Raw genomic sequence first — 15,929 nt, forward strand, 5'->3', positions numbered from 1 at the left:
TCTATCCCATGCTCATGGATAGGAATATGGTCAAAATGGCCATGTTGCCAAGCAAATTACAGGTTCAATGCAATCCCTATAAAAATACCAACAGCATTCTTCAATGAACTAGAACAGTGAAATAAGCCAGGTGAAGACAAATACTAAATGATTTAACTTATTTGTGGAGTTTGTGGAGTATAAAAACAAAGCAAAACAGAAGGAACAAAATAGTAGACTCATAGATATTGAGGAGGGACTAGTGGTTACCAAGGGGAGTGGCTTGGGATCATAGGGTGGGGAGTGGTAAGAGAATCAAGGGGCAATAATTCACAATCATAACACAGGTTGGTCACAGGTACAGTAGCACAGCATGGAGAATACAGTTAACACAAGGTGATCAATGGCATCAGCTGCACCCACAAGCCAGGACAGCTCCCTAACCTACATTTCATAAGGAACCACCCCATCACATTAGCTGTACTAGTATCGGCGAGGAATCACTAACTGCAGGGTTCTCACCTGGATATACCCATCTCTGGATTTATTTTTGTCAGGTACTTTTCTTCATGGTCCTACTAGGATATTTTACTTGGTTTAAAGGGCCAATGCATTGAGAATGGGAAAAGCTATAATGTCAGGGAGTCTATGCCATTCAAAAATCTCTGGCATGAATTGTCCAAACTGTTTTCTTCTTCCATGGACAACAGAGCTCCCATGTTCTAGGTAGATGAATGTCCACATTCTCCAGCTTATGTGTGGATGATACTGGGAGTCGAATTTCTGACTATTGGAGAATGCAGATGCAATTTGGAATGGGAAAAGGCTAGAAAGAACACTATGGTAGTGAACTAAGAATTGATATTAAACATGAATTCACAATTCATTCTTTATACATACACACCTATCTTTTTACTTACCTGTCATCTCTATTCTGGCAATAATAAAAAAGAGCATATTTATTATCCAGATCTTGATTTCTAAACTGTTCCCCACTGTGAGGAACCAGGGTTCCTTAAGAAACAGTAAATTCCATGGCTGGGGCAAGGAAGTATGAGTATGGAACATCATACTGTGCCAGAGAGTAAGGATGTGCTCAAATTTACGAAAAGTAAATGATGGGCAAATAAGATAGATGTCTGTGAACAAATGTCAAGAGAATGATGAAGGTAGAAAATCACCTTTTGCAACAATCAGTACTATTAGATTTAGGCCAGATTTAGCAATGGATGCTAAAACTACTGGAGGAAACTGTTGGGAAACAAGCAGAATCAGAATTTATCTTCTCAAGAATTAATCACAAAGGTGAAAATGGTAACATCCCAGTGGAAAGATCCAGCTCACAACTACCTTAAGTTAGCCTTGCCTATAATGGGACAGACATACCATGTTTCTTTATGTGATGCACCAAGAACACACCACTCATGGAATCATCATGCCAAAAAATGCATAATTTAAAACAGAGAGAACCTGAGATAAATCCAAATTAAGGGACAATGAAAAAATATCAAGGTCATTAAAAACAAAGAATGAGGTAATGGTACAGATTAAAGGATCCTAAATACAATGTGTAAGCCTTGACAGGATTCTAGACAAAAAAAAAAAAAGTGATAAACTTATTATCAGGACAATTGATAAAATTTGAATAGGGAGGGTCTGTGGGTTAGGTAGTGTTATGGACCAGTATTAAATTTTTCTGAATGTCATACTTGTAGCTATGTAACTCTTGTTCTTAGGACATATACACATATTTAGATGCAGGGAGTAAGAGGTCTGTAACATCCTCTTGTTTTAAAAAAGTATGTGTTCACTTAGGTATATCCATGTGTGATTCACATACATGGAAAGAATAATGATTCAACCATGTTAAACTGCTGAATCTGAACAAAGGGTACACAAAAGACTTACATGATTTTATAATTTTTTGTGGTTTTAAATTATTTCAAAAGGTTTACAGAAATGTAAAAATATATATGAAGCAAAATCCCATATTTAGATAACTAGATGTAAATACCTAACTATTCTTCACCCCCCAAACCATTTTTTTTTTTTGAGAGCACACAAAAACCCCATGCTTTTGTTTTTCCAGATTAGTATATCCTGGACATGTTCCAACATCCATAATTAGATTTATCTTCTCCCATTTGATGTTTGCATAGTGTTCCACTGGACCAGTAAATCACAAAATACTTCGGAAATCCAACTGATTTTTTCTCTGTTTGCTATTATAAATGATGCAATAACCAAACATTTATATTCACAGCAGATACAAATTTACTCCTGAAGACCAAAGATGCATCTCTGGGGATATATTCCTAACTTTAATCCAATATACTATATGAAATAATGCAATCATATTATGACTTCTTGGCTGCAGGGACTATTTGTCAGTTTTTATTCATTTTTCATAGCTTTACAGCTTCAGTAAAAATAATGGTCATTGTGAATAAGTATAAAATGAAAGTTTAAAAAAAGGAAAAATTACCTCACCCTCTCTGACCCTCCAAAAAACTAATATATGGCAAATATCCTTTTCACACATTACCTTTAGCCATATATTCATTTTGAGAGATCATTTCTATCAGTTGGAACTTACCGGAAGGGTTACGACCTGTCTGCCCTGATTATTAGTTCTCTTGTTACTATGTTCCATATCATGCTAATGGATTTTTTAGATTCCATCTGAAGAAATTCCTTACCAGTCTCAATACTTTGTCATCAACATGGACTGTCCAGCAACTTGAAGATGTGCATGCTAACTGAAGCCACTGACATATTTCTCTTTTTTATAAATTCTTGCCAGTGTGGACTTTCTGATGGTATATAAGACGTGAACGGTGACTGAAGTCCTTACCACATAAGTCACATTTGTATGGTTTTTCTCCAGTGTGGACTCGCTGATGGGTTTGAAGACGTGAACTCTGACTGAAGCCCTTACCACACTCCTCACATTTAAATAGTTTCTCCCTAATGTGAACACTCAGATGGACTCTAAGATTTGAGGGGAGACTGAAGGCCTTACCACACTCCTCACATTTATGGGGTTTCTCTCCTGTGTGAATCCTCTGATGATGGCGAAGATTCAAGCTCCTACCAAAGCCTTTCCCACACTCCTCACATTTGTATGGTTTTTCCCCAGTGTGGCCTCTCTGATGGTATATAAACTGTGAACTGTATCTAAAGCCCTTTCCACAGACATCACACTTGTATGGCTTCTCCCCAGTGTGGACTCTCTGATGGGATTGAAGACCAGAGGACTGACTGAAGCCCTTCCCACATATACCACATTTGTATGGTTTCTCCCCAGTGTGGACTCTCTGATGCACCCGAAAATCTATGGCCTGACTGAAGCTCTTATCACACTCTTCACATTTATAGGGTTTCTCTCCCGAGTGGACTCTCTGATGAGCGTGAAGATTTGATCTCCAACTGAAGCCCTTCCCACATTCCTCACATTTATATGGTTTTTCTCCAGTGTGAATTACCTGGTGCAGTTTAAGATTTGAACTATAACTGAAGTCCTTACCACATACACCACATTTGTATGGTTTCTCTCCAGTGTGGACTCTCTGATGGGTCTGAAGCTTTGATGACTGACTGAAGCCCTTCCCACACGTTTCACATTTGAATCGTTTCTCTCCAGTGTGTACATTCTGATGCACTTGAAGATTTGAAGCCTGACTGAAGCCCTTACCACACTCCTTACATTTGTAGGGTTTCTCTCCTGTGTGAACTCTGAAATGGATATGAAGATCTGTATTACGGGTAAAGCCTTTCCCACACGCCTCACACCTGTATGGTTTCTCTCCAGTGTGGACTCTCCGATGGCATATTAATGGTGAATTGTGACTGAAGCCCTTTCCACAGACATCACATTTGTAAGGTTTTTCCCCAGTGTGGACCCTCTGATGTATGTGATAATGTGCAGCCTGAGTGAAGCCCTTCCCACATTCCTCACATTTATAGGGTTTCTCACCCCTGTGGACCCTCTGATGAACACGAAGATTAACACTCCAACCAAAGCCCTTGCCACACTCTTCACATTTGTACGGTTTTTCTTCCGTGTGGACTCTCTGATGGCACTGAAAATTTGAACTTTGACTGAAGCATTTACCACACTCCTCACATTTATAAGGCTTCTCACCAGTGTGAGTTCTATAATGAATGATAAGACCTGTGCTGCTACTGAATCCCTTGCCGCAACTGTCACATCGATAGGACTTCTCTCCTGCATGATCAGACTGATGAGAATGAAAAGAGCTCTTACTGAAGCAATCACCAGATTCATGACATTTACCAGGTTTCTCTCGAGGGTGAACTCTCTGATGAGTTTGCAGATGTGAGCTCTGACTGGAGCACTTCTCTCCTGTGGGAACATTCTGATGAACCGGAAGCACTGAACTACAACTGAAACCCTTGCCACACTCACTATGTGGACAGAGTTTCTTTCCTAAGGGCAAATGCTGATAGAAGCCATCACCGATGCTTTTGTCACACTCATTACATGTGTAGAGTTTCCTTTCCATGTCAGTTTTAATGTGGTCACTCAGTAGTGATTTCTTCATGAAGGCTTCACATATATACAGGTTATTTTTCATGTTAATTTTCTTACCTCTACTCTGATTCTGTGATTCATGTAGATACACATTCCTGCAAGAATCCTGGGTACTTGAAACTGAAAACTCTTCATTTTCAATGTAACTGGAGTCATTTTCCTTATGATTCATCATATTGTTCTCATTTTCAGAAACCTGAATAGAATCACCTTGCAGTAACTGGGAACTCTTCTGCTGAAGAGACCTGGTTAAATCACTTGCAACCTGTCTCCAGATTCGCCAGCAGGATAACTCTTCATGTGAAAGGTATTTTAATGCAACTTTTTGAAGAGTCTCCATCCCATTTTGATTCTTGCTGCCTACAAGAAGCAGCAATATTAAGAGATGAGGATGAATAAATGCTTTGTTCAGAAATATCAGGATTAGGCCACAGGATAAGGCCTTAATAAACCAGGGGAAGGGTCATATCTGTACAAGATCATTTATCTTTTCTTATGTTTCCCATAAGTGGAAGCAAAAAATGGAGTAAACAGGTTCTTATCCACTAAGTGTAAGTTTAAGTGTGACCCATTTAGAACCACAAGGCCAAAAGTTTAATATGAGAATTATAAGTCTGAAATTAGGTGGCCATAGAGTAACAAAGACAATCCACACTCCAACCTACAGTAATACCAATTAAAAGCCTACTCACCTTTTCCTCAGTAGGCTTATGACAAGTAGGATTCTACCCAACTAGGTTACAAAAGCTGAGACTGTAGGCATAAAATAGTATTTTAGGTCCTGGTAGAAATTATCTTCCAGAGTAAATTTGGGAAGCAGATGGAATAACAACATTCACTGCTCTAAACCTGGTAGTTAATTCAGGTGTCTGTGGAGAAGGGAAAACTAATCTTTTATAACTGGAAAAGAACTGGGGTAAAGGAAAGAAACAGCACAGTCCAGACCCTCAAAGGCAACCCTGCAGAGGAAGGGAGGGAGAGTTCTATTTGTCTTGGGAAACTTTCCCCCAGAAAGCTGCGTGGCTTGTTTTTTCTCTCATTCCCTTTGGGTGTCTGTCTGCCCAAATGTCAATTGGGTGAGGCCTTTCTTGTTACCCAATATACACTAATTCCTCCCCATCCCCATTACATCTTTGATTCTTCCCATTTGACTTACTCTGCCTTATTTCCCTCCACAGCACTTATTAGATTTATTATATATTTCCTGATCTCTTCCTGTCTTTTTAGACCCATTAGGCTGTAATAGTCATGAGGAAAACATGTACTTTGTTTCCTTCACTGCTTTATCCCCATTGTAACAGAATTTTTCAAATTATCAGGATGTATTAGTGAACTGTGAAATCAATTCCATAAATTGTGACAAATATTAAAATATATATGTAAGTGTATCACAAGCAGTAAAGGACACCGCCATATGAAGTGCTTGTTTCAACTGCAGACATATACATAAATATGCACATACATTATTTTTATGCTGAGTCAAGATGCAAAACATTTCTTATTGAGGATCATTGTTAAAAATGCATGGGAGCCACTAGCTTAAAATGTTTAAGGGGGAAAACCAAACCCTTAATTATTAATTTGCTTAAATGGAAAGTAATATTCTAACATTACAAGTCAAAAAAGTCTCAACAGGTATGTATACCTCTCTCAGTGTGGTAGGCTAATCAAATGGTCCCCTAAAGTCATCCAAACACTAATCCCTGGAACCTGTGAATATATTAATGTAAACAGCATAGAGGACTTTAGATCTGATTAAATTAAGGATCTTGAGATGGAGAGGTCATCCTGGGTTACTTAGGTGAGCCCACAGTGATCACAAGGTCCTTATAAGAGAAACGCAAGAGGGAACTCACCCAGACCTCACCCTATGCACCTCTCCCTTTTGCAAGTTCCCATTATATTCTTTTAACCATAATAAAATTTTAAGTAGAGTGCTTTCCTGAGCTCTGTAAGTCATTCTAGCAAGTTATCATGGGAATCCCCAAACCTGTAGACAATTGGTCACAGTGAGTGTGGCCCTGGGGAACCCGGCTGGTGTCTGAGCCTTACTAGGCAGTCTTGTGGAGGACTGTGCCCTTAACCTGTTAAGTTGGGGCTAACTTCAGGTGTTTAATATCAGAACTCACTTCAACATGTAAAAGGATTCTCACATTGCCTGGGATATCAGCTACTTAATACCACTAGGAATGCCAATTACAGTGGAAACCTATTTAGAAATTTTGTAATTTTCTTTCTTAAATCAGGACTCTCCTAATCTCCCCAGGTATGTCAGTGCCTTCTGACTCTGGAAATGTCCAATTTGAAACTACTAAGCAACTACCATTTATAGGTTATGTGATTGTTTAGAGAGAAGGAAGGGTAGTTAAGTAGAAAGTTGGTGAGGGGGAACTCTCCCAGACCTCACCCTATGTACACATGAGGCAGTTTGCAATTGTAAGCAGCCAACTTGAAACTGTTACATGAGAATTGATGAATTGTAACACTGACCTACTGAAAATTTTTGTTAGTTATATATTCTGATAATTGTGAATAGCTTTTATCTTCTAAGGTTAATAAGTACCAATCTTTTGTTCAAATATGCCCAAGAAATTAAAATTACATTAGACATTCACTGGTGTCTCCATTACCTGTAAGCTTTTTGTTTTTAAGAAGCCTTAGAAAAGCAAGCCCTGTAATTTGTGCTCCTGTGACCTATAAAGAACATTTCAGGATAGTATTTGTACATTGGAGCATGGCTGCAAAATCCTAAGACGTGTTGACATTGAAAAGGTCAAAGAAACCTTTGAGAAAGGGTGGCAGAAAATGCTATAAGATTTGCTGAGAGACTTGACCTATTATGCAAAACTGAGAAGTGACAATATTCAGGATCCTGAGGTTAAGTTTGCATATAATAATGAGATTCAGTAAAGTGAAGCAAATATCTAACGTCCCTGAATGTGTCAAATGTAAAGCAACATGTAGACATAAAAAGGGAGATGGATGAAAAAAGACAGGTTATATCCATCAATTACAGAATTCAGGGCTAATCTATCATACATGCAGACAAGCTTCTGTGTTCTGTTTTTCAGACAGAGGGAAACTGTATAAATTTACATGTTTTAGGAATCATTAATTATTCATTTTTAAGTGGGTAGAATTGAGGAATATATAAACTGAAGAGAAAGGAAAGGAGGTCAGAAAGTGAAGTGGAAAGTGAGGGAGTCAGTGAGGGCCGGAGCAAGGTGGGCATTAGTAAGGTGACCAGCAAGGGGTACGAGGGAGGGGCTCCCACAAACGGGAAAGGCTGGAGTCACAGGGTAGGAGAAGCTGTGAGGAGAGCTTCCTTACTTCTAGTCAAAAGAACAGTAATTATTTAAATAACTTATTCACTCAAAAAGTACGTGCTCAGCACCTACAATGCAGAATGCCCATCAGAGGCTTTGAGTAGATGCAGCAAATAAAACCACCCAAATTCCTACTTTCACTGGACGAGAGCTGAACAAGTAAATAAAAATATGTTACTAGGTCAGGAGGTGATCGGTGCTTAGACACAAGATAAGGCAGGGTAAAGGGATGGAGAATGCAGAGAGGATATTCAACAGGGCAGACACAGAAGGCCTGGCTACTGAGATGCAATCTGAACAAAGACCTGGTGAGTAAGGCGGTGGCTGGGGGACTCTACCGAGGCAGGGGAGAGCTAGGCAAAGGCCATGAAGCGGAAAAGGACACTCCAAGGGGGGCCAGGATGGCAGCAATCCCCTGAGCAAGGGTAAAAGATGGGAGATCAAAGAGGAACATGATGTGGAGGCCACATCAGGTGGGGTCTTGTAGGCATTGTAAGGGCTCTGAGTGAAACAGGAAGCCTTTAGAGCATCTGAGCAGAGGAATGGCAAGATCTTACTTGCTTTCCAAGGAGTATCTGGCTACCATGTGGAGAAGAGATTACAGGAGTGCAAGGCGGGAGGCGGAAAGCCACCGTGGTGGGGTGGCTGTCGTCACAGTCCAGGCAAGCGATGACAGCACCCGGGCAAGAGTGGCAATCACAGGTGTGAGAGGCAGATGAGCCAGTACCTGAACGAACAGCCATGTGGTGCTCACTGCAATACGCATTCCTTTGGGTTTCTCTTTCCATCATCCAATGCTTTTCTTCTGCCTCCAGCTGGGATACCATATCTGCTCTGAAGGGAAGATGTCCTATGAAAAGGCAAATAGATATATTTAAGATGAATTGAACACACAGCTATAATAAAATTTTACCCAAACTCCATATCCTTGGAACCTCTAAAGTAATATTTTAAGAGCCTTTTTGATCATTAACTGTAATAAGAGATAAATTTAGGTTGTGACTTAGTTCATGTCTATAGACAGATAGAATTAGATTTAGCCAACATCTGTTTTCATCATATTTCCCACACTCTCACACTACTCACTGCAAATGGTCAGTTTTTGCTGACATGTGAGCAGGTCTTGATTAGGAACTCTGATAGCTTCTATCCTTGTTCTATTTTATTCTAGTTCATTGAAAAAAAATGATGTCAGTACAATGTACTGACTCCATAACCCTATAAAGGATCACAAACATAATTTGAAAGATTAAGTATGTGAAAGACAAAGTACAGAAGCTAAGCTGCCCATTTTTAACTCATTTAAAATAGGATTTCTCAACAGAGGCACTCTTGATATCACGGACTGGCTATTTTTCCTGCAGGTGCTGTCCTGCGCAGGGGAGAATCAGCAGCAGAGCTAACCACTAGATGTCAGCACCACCCCTCCCTTAGTCACAATCAAAAACTGTCTCCAGACAATGCCAAATGCCCCAGGGGGCAAAACTACCCCTGGACAGAATTTTGCCTGAGCAGAAAGACTGGAAAAACCTATGCCTGCAGTCCCAGAGATTAGACAAACTTGTGCCTTCAAGGTCAGGGAACCATTTCAAACAGTCCAAAGCTTTGAACAGCAGTGGATACACAGACTCTCAAGAGGGGTGAGGTTCGGTGTCAGAGGGCGCCCGTCCTCACCCACTGAGACCAGATTCTTGAAATTCTCCAGCATCACATCTCGGTACAGCTGCCTCTGGGCAGGTTCCAGGAGCCCCAGCTCCTCTCTGGTGAAGACCACAGCCACGTCCTTGAACGTCACTGCCTCCTACAACATCAAACACACACAACCTCAATCCTAACACCCTCCACTGGAAGAGGGCAGCATTGCTAGGATAAAGAGGATTAACAAATCCGTTAGATTTGGAGGGACTCCAGGAAGTTTTTAGTCCCAACACTTGTCTCTTTCCTCTCCCTGCCTCCTCACGAAGCTTGGACTCTATCACTACTTTTAATGTGTGCAAGCTCACAAGTCTTCAGCAACCCTCCAGGATGGGTATATCGCTCTTCTGCTGTGTTTTCAAGACACACACCCTACCCACCTACTGATGCATTCATAGCTGGTGAAGGCACAGGCTGGATTCAAATTTCTAAGTTTTATTTACAGACCTTGGGGGAATTCCTTAACCTCAATCTCAATTTCCTCTTCTCTGTAATAATGGTGTCTCAATCACAAGGTGTTTGAAAGAATTAGATGAGCAAGCATGCATGAAGCACTTAGAATGGAGCCTACCATCACAAATGCTCGATAAAACTAAACCATCAGTATTGTTATGACCTCTTTCATTCCATTTGGCAACTACGTTCATCAATCCAAATAATGTACAATTGGTTCCAGATTTTTACTTATAATCAAGGCTGCAAAGATCCTCTTACAGAAATGCTGGCCAAGAAGTGGCAGCTGCAAAGTCATAGAATAAGCACTTTAAACATCTTGAAAACATAATGGCAGATTTCCCTCAAAAGGTTTTCCCAATTCACCTTCCGTGCGAGAGAGCACAAGCGTTCCTGAATTAGACTCTAGCCAAACAGGACATAATTCCTTTTCAAAAAAAACTGTCAGCAAGCTAAGTGAAGTAAATAAACAGAAAGCTTTTATTGTTTGCACACATTTAGTTATAATGATCATTTCCCCCATAAATTCATTTTCTTTTTTGTGACACTCCATTTATTTTTTTCACATTCCAATTGGGTTTTCTTCATCTTACTAATCTTAATAAGAATTAGAGATATTAAGCCTTTATCTAATGTGCATCTTATAAGTATATCCTATTAATTCTAATACTGCAAAGATATAACTGTGAATACAAGTAAAAAAGGAATATGGTAAAGTGCAAAGAGCTAGTTTGTAAGCAGGGTATCAATGTAAATTTTTTTGTCTGTTTCAGACTTTTATTATTTTTTCCTGAGGACTGTGAAATAATAAAGATGATCAAATAAAAACACACAAATGCACACACAGTCTGGGTCATTCACAGACAACACACATTCAAGGTCATCCTTGACCCTTTTCTATTAACCTTTATAAGAAAGAATAAATGGATGTGCCTTATCTTTAAGAAATAAAATCACATCTTAAAAGACAGACAGGAATGCCTTACTTACCTGAAAGTTGATCATTTTCTCCTGCTCCTTTGGGGGAAGGTCAGTCTTGAGAAGGCATAACTGAGGAAGGACAAAGACGCCATGAGATGCAGGCTAGGGCTGCCATGAGCCCATGAAGATCTGTGCAGATACTATACCAGAGCCCTCCTATTTCCAGACAGATGTAGCCACATAAAGCTTGGGAAGCAGAGTGTGGAGCAGATTCTAGCTACCAACAGATTTGTCACAGGGGCTATGGGGCAGTGGACGAGCTGCACAACCAAATGCAGCATCCCCACTAGAAGGGTTTCTGATCCGGGGCTGGCAGAAAATGAAAGGCATCATAGCAACATGTGGGTTAAAAAAAAATGAGTTCTGGAGTCAAAGGCCTAGGTTCAAATCCTGGAAATGATACTCACCATTTGTGTAACATGATGGGTATTAAAAAAAAAAGCCTCTCTTTGGTTATCTGCCCAATGAGGATAAGAATCATAAATCATACCCACCTCATAGGGCTGTTCCAAAGAGTAAATGAGTAGATGGAAAGTTCTAAGAACCAGGAGTCCTTTCTTCTTGTAGCTGCAAAAAAAAAAGGCAGATGAAACTTTGCATCATGAACTGCATTTACAAATGTATTTTCTAACAACAACAAAAAGATTGAATGGTACCTAGACTGCATATATTAATGCTGTCCTATGAAAGTCACCTTTATTCTCTGAAAGTCCAATTCTGACTTAAAATTTCTTCTTAATAATTTGTTGCCCAGCTAGTAATATTTTATCACACTGGCATTAGTTTTATGCAAAGTATCATTTTGGGTCAATTTACTTCAGGAAGGCAGAAAAGGCTTTTTTTTCCAGGTATTGATTTAATTTTCCAATCACTTCACTGAACCAAAAATAAATTTAATAATATTGCAAAGTTTACTAAAGAAAAAACCAAACCACTTGCCCTAAGAAAGATCACAAAATGATAATCTTAACTTGAAAAGCAGTATTATAAGCACAACTTAAGATATGCAATGGTTACTAGCCACTTAGGCAAAGGGAATAGAGGTGACAAATACTGGGACAGGGGCTGTGAGAAGCTAGAGGAAGAAAAGGAGCTAATTTTTCTACATACTGGTAATGTTCAAATAAATCAGAATAATTGAGGGCTTCTAGCTCCTACTTTGATTCTTGCTTTACTACTTTACTTACATTTTTTTGTTACGTATCTCATACATCTAACTTACATTGGTCATATTCAGTAGCAGAGACATCTTTTAATGCCAAAGGATAAACTCATGTTTCTGAAGTTGGTTTTAGGCACTGAATTTAGAATCTTTTTGTTACAGTTTCCCTTTCCTTGGCAACCCTATTTGCAAGCTTTCTCAAGCTTTCATTCTCATCAGAAAAGGCTTATTGGTAAAAGCTTTTAATCCTATGTGCATGCAGGTGAAACACATAAGAGAAACACACAAAATAAAAATCAAGAAACATGGAAGCTGAGAGACCCCAACATTTACATAATAGGAATGTGAGACGAGAATGGAAGAAATAGCAAAGAGGTTTTATGTCAAGAGATAAGTACTGAGTTCAAATACAGAAATTCAACAGTATAAATAAAAATAAACATACTCCTAAACAAATCATAGTGAAATTTGCAGGAATGCAAATAATAAAACAAAGAACAACAACAAAATCCTTAAAACTCCCAGAGAGAAAATATCGTTTACCTAATAGAAATGACTATTAAATGGACAGAAACAGGGGAACACAATGGAGATCTACAACAACTGAATAATGTCTCCAAAATGAAGAAAAGAAAATAATTGTCAACCTTGAATTCTATGCTCAACTAAATGATAATTTTACATCAGGGGAAAACGTTTTAGTTGAAAATGAAGAACGTTTATGACTAAATGAACCCAGGGAGAAGACATGGTAAAAAAACATTTGTAAATATGTTGGTAATATCTTTGCTAAAAATAAAAAAAAAAAGCCCAAGAACAATATGACAAATTTAGAGGGAGGTTGTAATAAAAAGTAGACCCAGAACCTAGCCTACGCCAAAGAAAAAAAAAGGTTGGGGAGGGAAGAGCCATTATCAAATTTCAAATATATTTTTAGTCTGTATTTTTCAGAATAAGGACATGCTGATTAAATTTGGTATTTGTAGAGACAGATAATAATTTTTACAAGATAAAAGATTAACCCAAGCCTATATAATTTCCAAACCAGTTGAGTGCAAATAAACGAAAATAAACTGGACACAAACAGGAGAAAAGGAAGAAAGGTAAAACATGGGAGTTTAAATCTATATATGTAAAATAAATATTTAAATATAAGTGTGTTAGGAGTACACACTGATATATATTAACAAGAAGATTAACCATTCACAGATTTGGTCAACAAATATTTGAACATTTTCCTAGTAGTAATGTACTGAGGGAAGGAAACCTGATTAAATGCAAACAGAACAAAGTACTTTCACTAGTTACCTGGGGCTGTGCTGCGAGAAACCAAGTCGTCCTCCTCTTCCCCCCGCCCCTTTCTGAACTTAGGGGTTTTGGAGACATGGATTTGGTGGGACTGCACGACTGCGTGCGTCTCCGAGATAAACCGCAGCGGACATCCCCAGGCACGAGGGCGGGGTGACTTCGTGCTTCCTAAAAGAGGTCAGTCAAGTTCGGGAAGAGAAGGGTCTCCGGAGGATGACCGATGAGCAGTGGCATCCTCCCCAGGGCCCTGCCCTCTCCGCCCCGGGCTTCCCGTCCGCGGCGCGCTCGTGAGGGAGTTCACTGTATCAACAGCAAGGGTCGGCCCGTTATCATGTGCCGCCGCCGTCCTACGCTTTGGACATGTACTGTCCCATTTAGTTCTGACCACAGCCCTACCCAGTAGTTTACTCCCTCACTCTATATATATACGTTTTACAGAGGAAGAAAGTAGAGCGCAGAGATGATAAACTCGCCGTATACTGTACAGATAGAAGTAGCAGCGCTGCTCGGTATGAAGGGGAGGAGAGCTGAGGAAATCCAAACTTCCGCCCTCCGCCTGTCAGCCTCCGCCCGCGACTTCTCCATCCTAAGACGGGCGGCGAGGTGGCGACTAGTCCCCACGCTCATGCCGAAAAGGCTCGGAGAGGGTGTGGGGCGCAGTTCTCACTCACCTCGGGGACCGAAAGATGGTGGCGGCGTCGCTTTTCCGGAGCGGAAGTGCCTGGACTACATGGTGCCCAGGAACTACACTTCCCAGAAGCCCACTGTTAAATGACAAAGCTGGGGAATACATTCCCAGAAGCCCCTAGAGGAGGAAGACTGTGATCGTCCTCTTAGAACCAAAAAGGGAAAAGGAAAAAGAAAAACCCGAACTACAACTCCCAGAATCCTTTTCATAGCTTCCGGTCATGCCGGTCTGAAGCAGTTCTCTGAGGCCAGTATAGTTGAACTTGTCCCGTTGACGCACAGAAGATAATTAGCAAATATTTGGAAAGTCACTCTTAACGATTTTTAAGAAACGGATCACGTGATCCTTTACTAATGGAATTGTACCGCTACCCGAAAAAGGCGGGGTTGGGATGATAGCCTTTATTTTGCCATTTTAAACACTTTTTAGGTATAAAAAGAATGAAAAACAAAAAATACGCAGCAGAGGCGCGGTATATTGTAGATTTCCACTTTTGTTACTGGCACAAATTAAGAACTTGCCTGCTGAGAACAACTAGACATACTCAGAGTAAAAAGCTTTAGAGTGTGATCAACTTCTCGACATAGTAGGGCCTTTGTATTGCCCCTGAGGGTGTTTCTGAATTTGGAAGTTGAACATATTGTTAGATGTTTATGCAATGGTCACTGTAAAGCCTTATCATTTCCTCAAATCTCTGATAGAATGATGTTCAAATAAATGAAGGGTGGAAGAGAATACTTAAAAGTATCCACTATAGTCACTATATGTTGGTATTTTTCACTTACTGAACACATACATTCCTCCTGTTTGTAAAAATTGGTAAGAGGGAAACCTGACACGGAGTTGGGAGGCCTGCAGGGGGAGTTCTCATGCCTACCTCTTAATCAATGGCAGGCCCCATGGGAAGGAAAAGTACACCTTACAACTCAAAACTATTTTGGCTACTTTATACCACCCAGTAAGAGGAATGAAGAGCTTCTGCCTCCCCCACGAACTGCCTGGCAACAGCCCAGCCAATGAGACTGTTGCAACTCAGCCAATGAGCAGCCACGACATGTGGGACTCCCTGTTTCCTCCTATGGACTTTTTGCTTGGAACAGTCCCAACTCTATAAAAGAGCTTCCTCTCCTCCATTCTCTGGAATTTGCCTGTGACTTTGTCACAGCTTGTTTGCCCTGGGTTGCAATTTTCTGTTCACAGATATACCCATTTCTGATGCTAAAATAACTTTCACAGTTTTACTTTTAACAATGTATACACAGTTATGTTTTATGGGGCTCTTAATGTGCGCCAGGGACTATTCAAATACTAGGATTCTCCCTTCACCTTCACAACTTTGTTGGGGTAAAACTATTATTTCCTCTATTTTATAGTTTAAGAGTTAGAGGCAGAAAGAGGTTAAGTAATTTGCCATGTTACTAAATTAGTAAATCCTAGAGCCAAGTCTCAAAACTTGGCATTTGACAAGGGCCTGAGTGCTAAGCCCTACCTCTTGTATAAGCACCATGAATATTTAACTTTAATCACTTTTTTTCATTCCTAATGCCAGAGAGATATAGCCTAACAAGGAAATTCAGTTATCTTCACCTATATTTCTATCCGGTGCCCTCAAGAGAAGGTCCAAACGCTTTAGCAAGTTACACAAACAGGGGTCTTCCCTCTTTAAACCTACTTTCCACTTCACATGTTCAGACTTATTGAATCACTTGTACTCCTACAAAAGACTTCTCTGTATCTGCCGTTCCTTCTGTCATATCCTGTTGCTCAAGTCACTGCTGGGTC

The 15,929-nt window shown here is 40.0% G+C and overlaps 1 protein-coding gene across 3 annotated transcripts; it reads right to left on the reverse strand.

Moving 5' to 3' along the window:
- Positions 1-1,421: 1,421 nt before the first annotated feature.
- Positions 1,422-14,267, reverse strand: ZNF227 (zinc finger protein 227). 3 transcript variants are annotated; one of them, XM_036918194.2, is made up of 6 exons: positions 14,131-14,267; positions 11,484-11,556; positions 10,999-11,058; positions 9,535-9,661; positions 8,588-8,710; positions 1,422-4,894 (listed from the first exon to the last, which is right to left on the reverse strand). In XM_036918194.2, exons 1-6 carry the CDS (start codon positions 14,250-14,252, stop codon positions 2,766-2,768), a joined length of 2,634 nt encoding a protein of 877 aa, XP_036774089.2. In that variant the 5' UTR covers positions 14,253-14,267; the 3' UTR covers positions 1,422-2,765. The 3 variants fall into 3 exon arrangements, with proteins under 3 accessions (XP_036774089.2, XP_036774091.2, XP_036774090.2); XM_036918195.2 differs by lacking the exon at positions 14,131-14,267 and adding an exon at positions 13,460-13,612 and having other exon boundaries at positions 1,424-4,894; XM_036918196.2 differs by lacking the exons at positions 8,588-8,710; positions 9,535-9,661; positions 10,999-11,058; positions 11,484-11,556; positions 14,131-14,267 and adding exons at positions 5,227-5,287; positions 7,907-8,376 and having other exon boundaries at positions 1,423-4,894.
- Between the last annotated feature and the right edge of the window lie 1,662 nt (positions 14,268-15,929).

This window comes from Manis pentadactyla, chromosome 15 (assembly GCF_030020395.1).
Source record: "Manis pentadactyla isolate mManPen7 chromosome 15, mManPen7.hap1, whole genome shotgun sequence".
Classification (NCBI taxonomy): Eukaryota; Metazoa; Chordata; class Mammalia; order Pholidota; family Manidae; genus Manis; species Manis pentadactyla.

Excerpts from the sequence above, each read along its gene's own strand:
- ZNF227 (XM_036918194.2), bottom strand. The coding sequence starts at position 14,252 with ATGTATTCCCCAGCTTTGTCATTTAACAGTGGGCTTCTGGGAAGTGTA. Across the intron at positions 11,557-14,130 it reads ACCATCTTTCGGTCCCCGAG|CTACAAGAAGAAAGGACTCC; the intron begins GTGAGTGAGAAC and ends TTTTTTTTGCAG. Across the intron at positions 8,711-9,534 it reads CAAGAATCTGGTCTCAGTGG|GACATCTTCCCTTCAGAGCA; the intron begins GTGAGGACGGGC and ends GCCTTTTCATAG.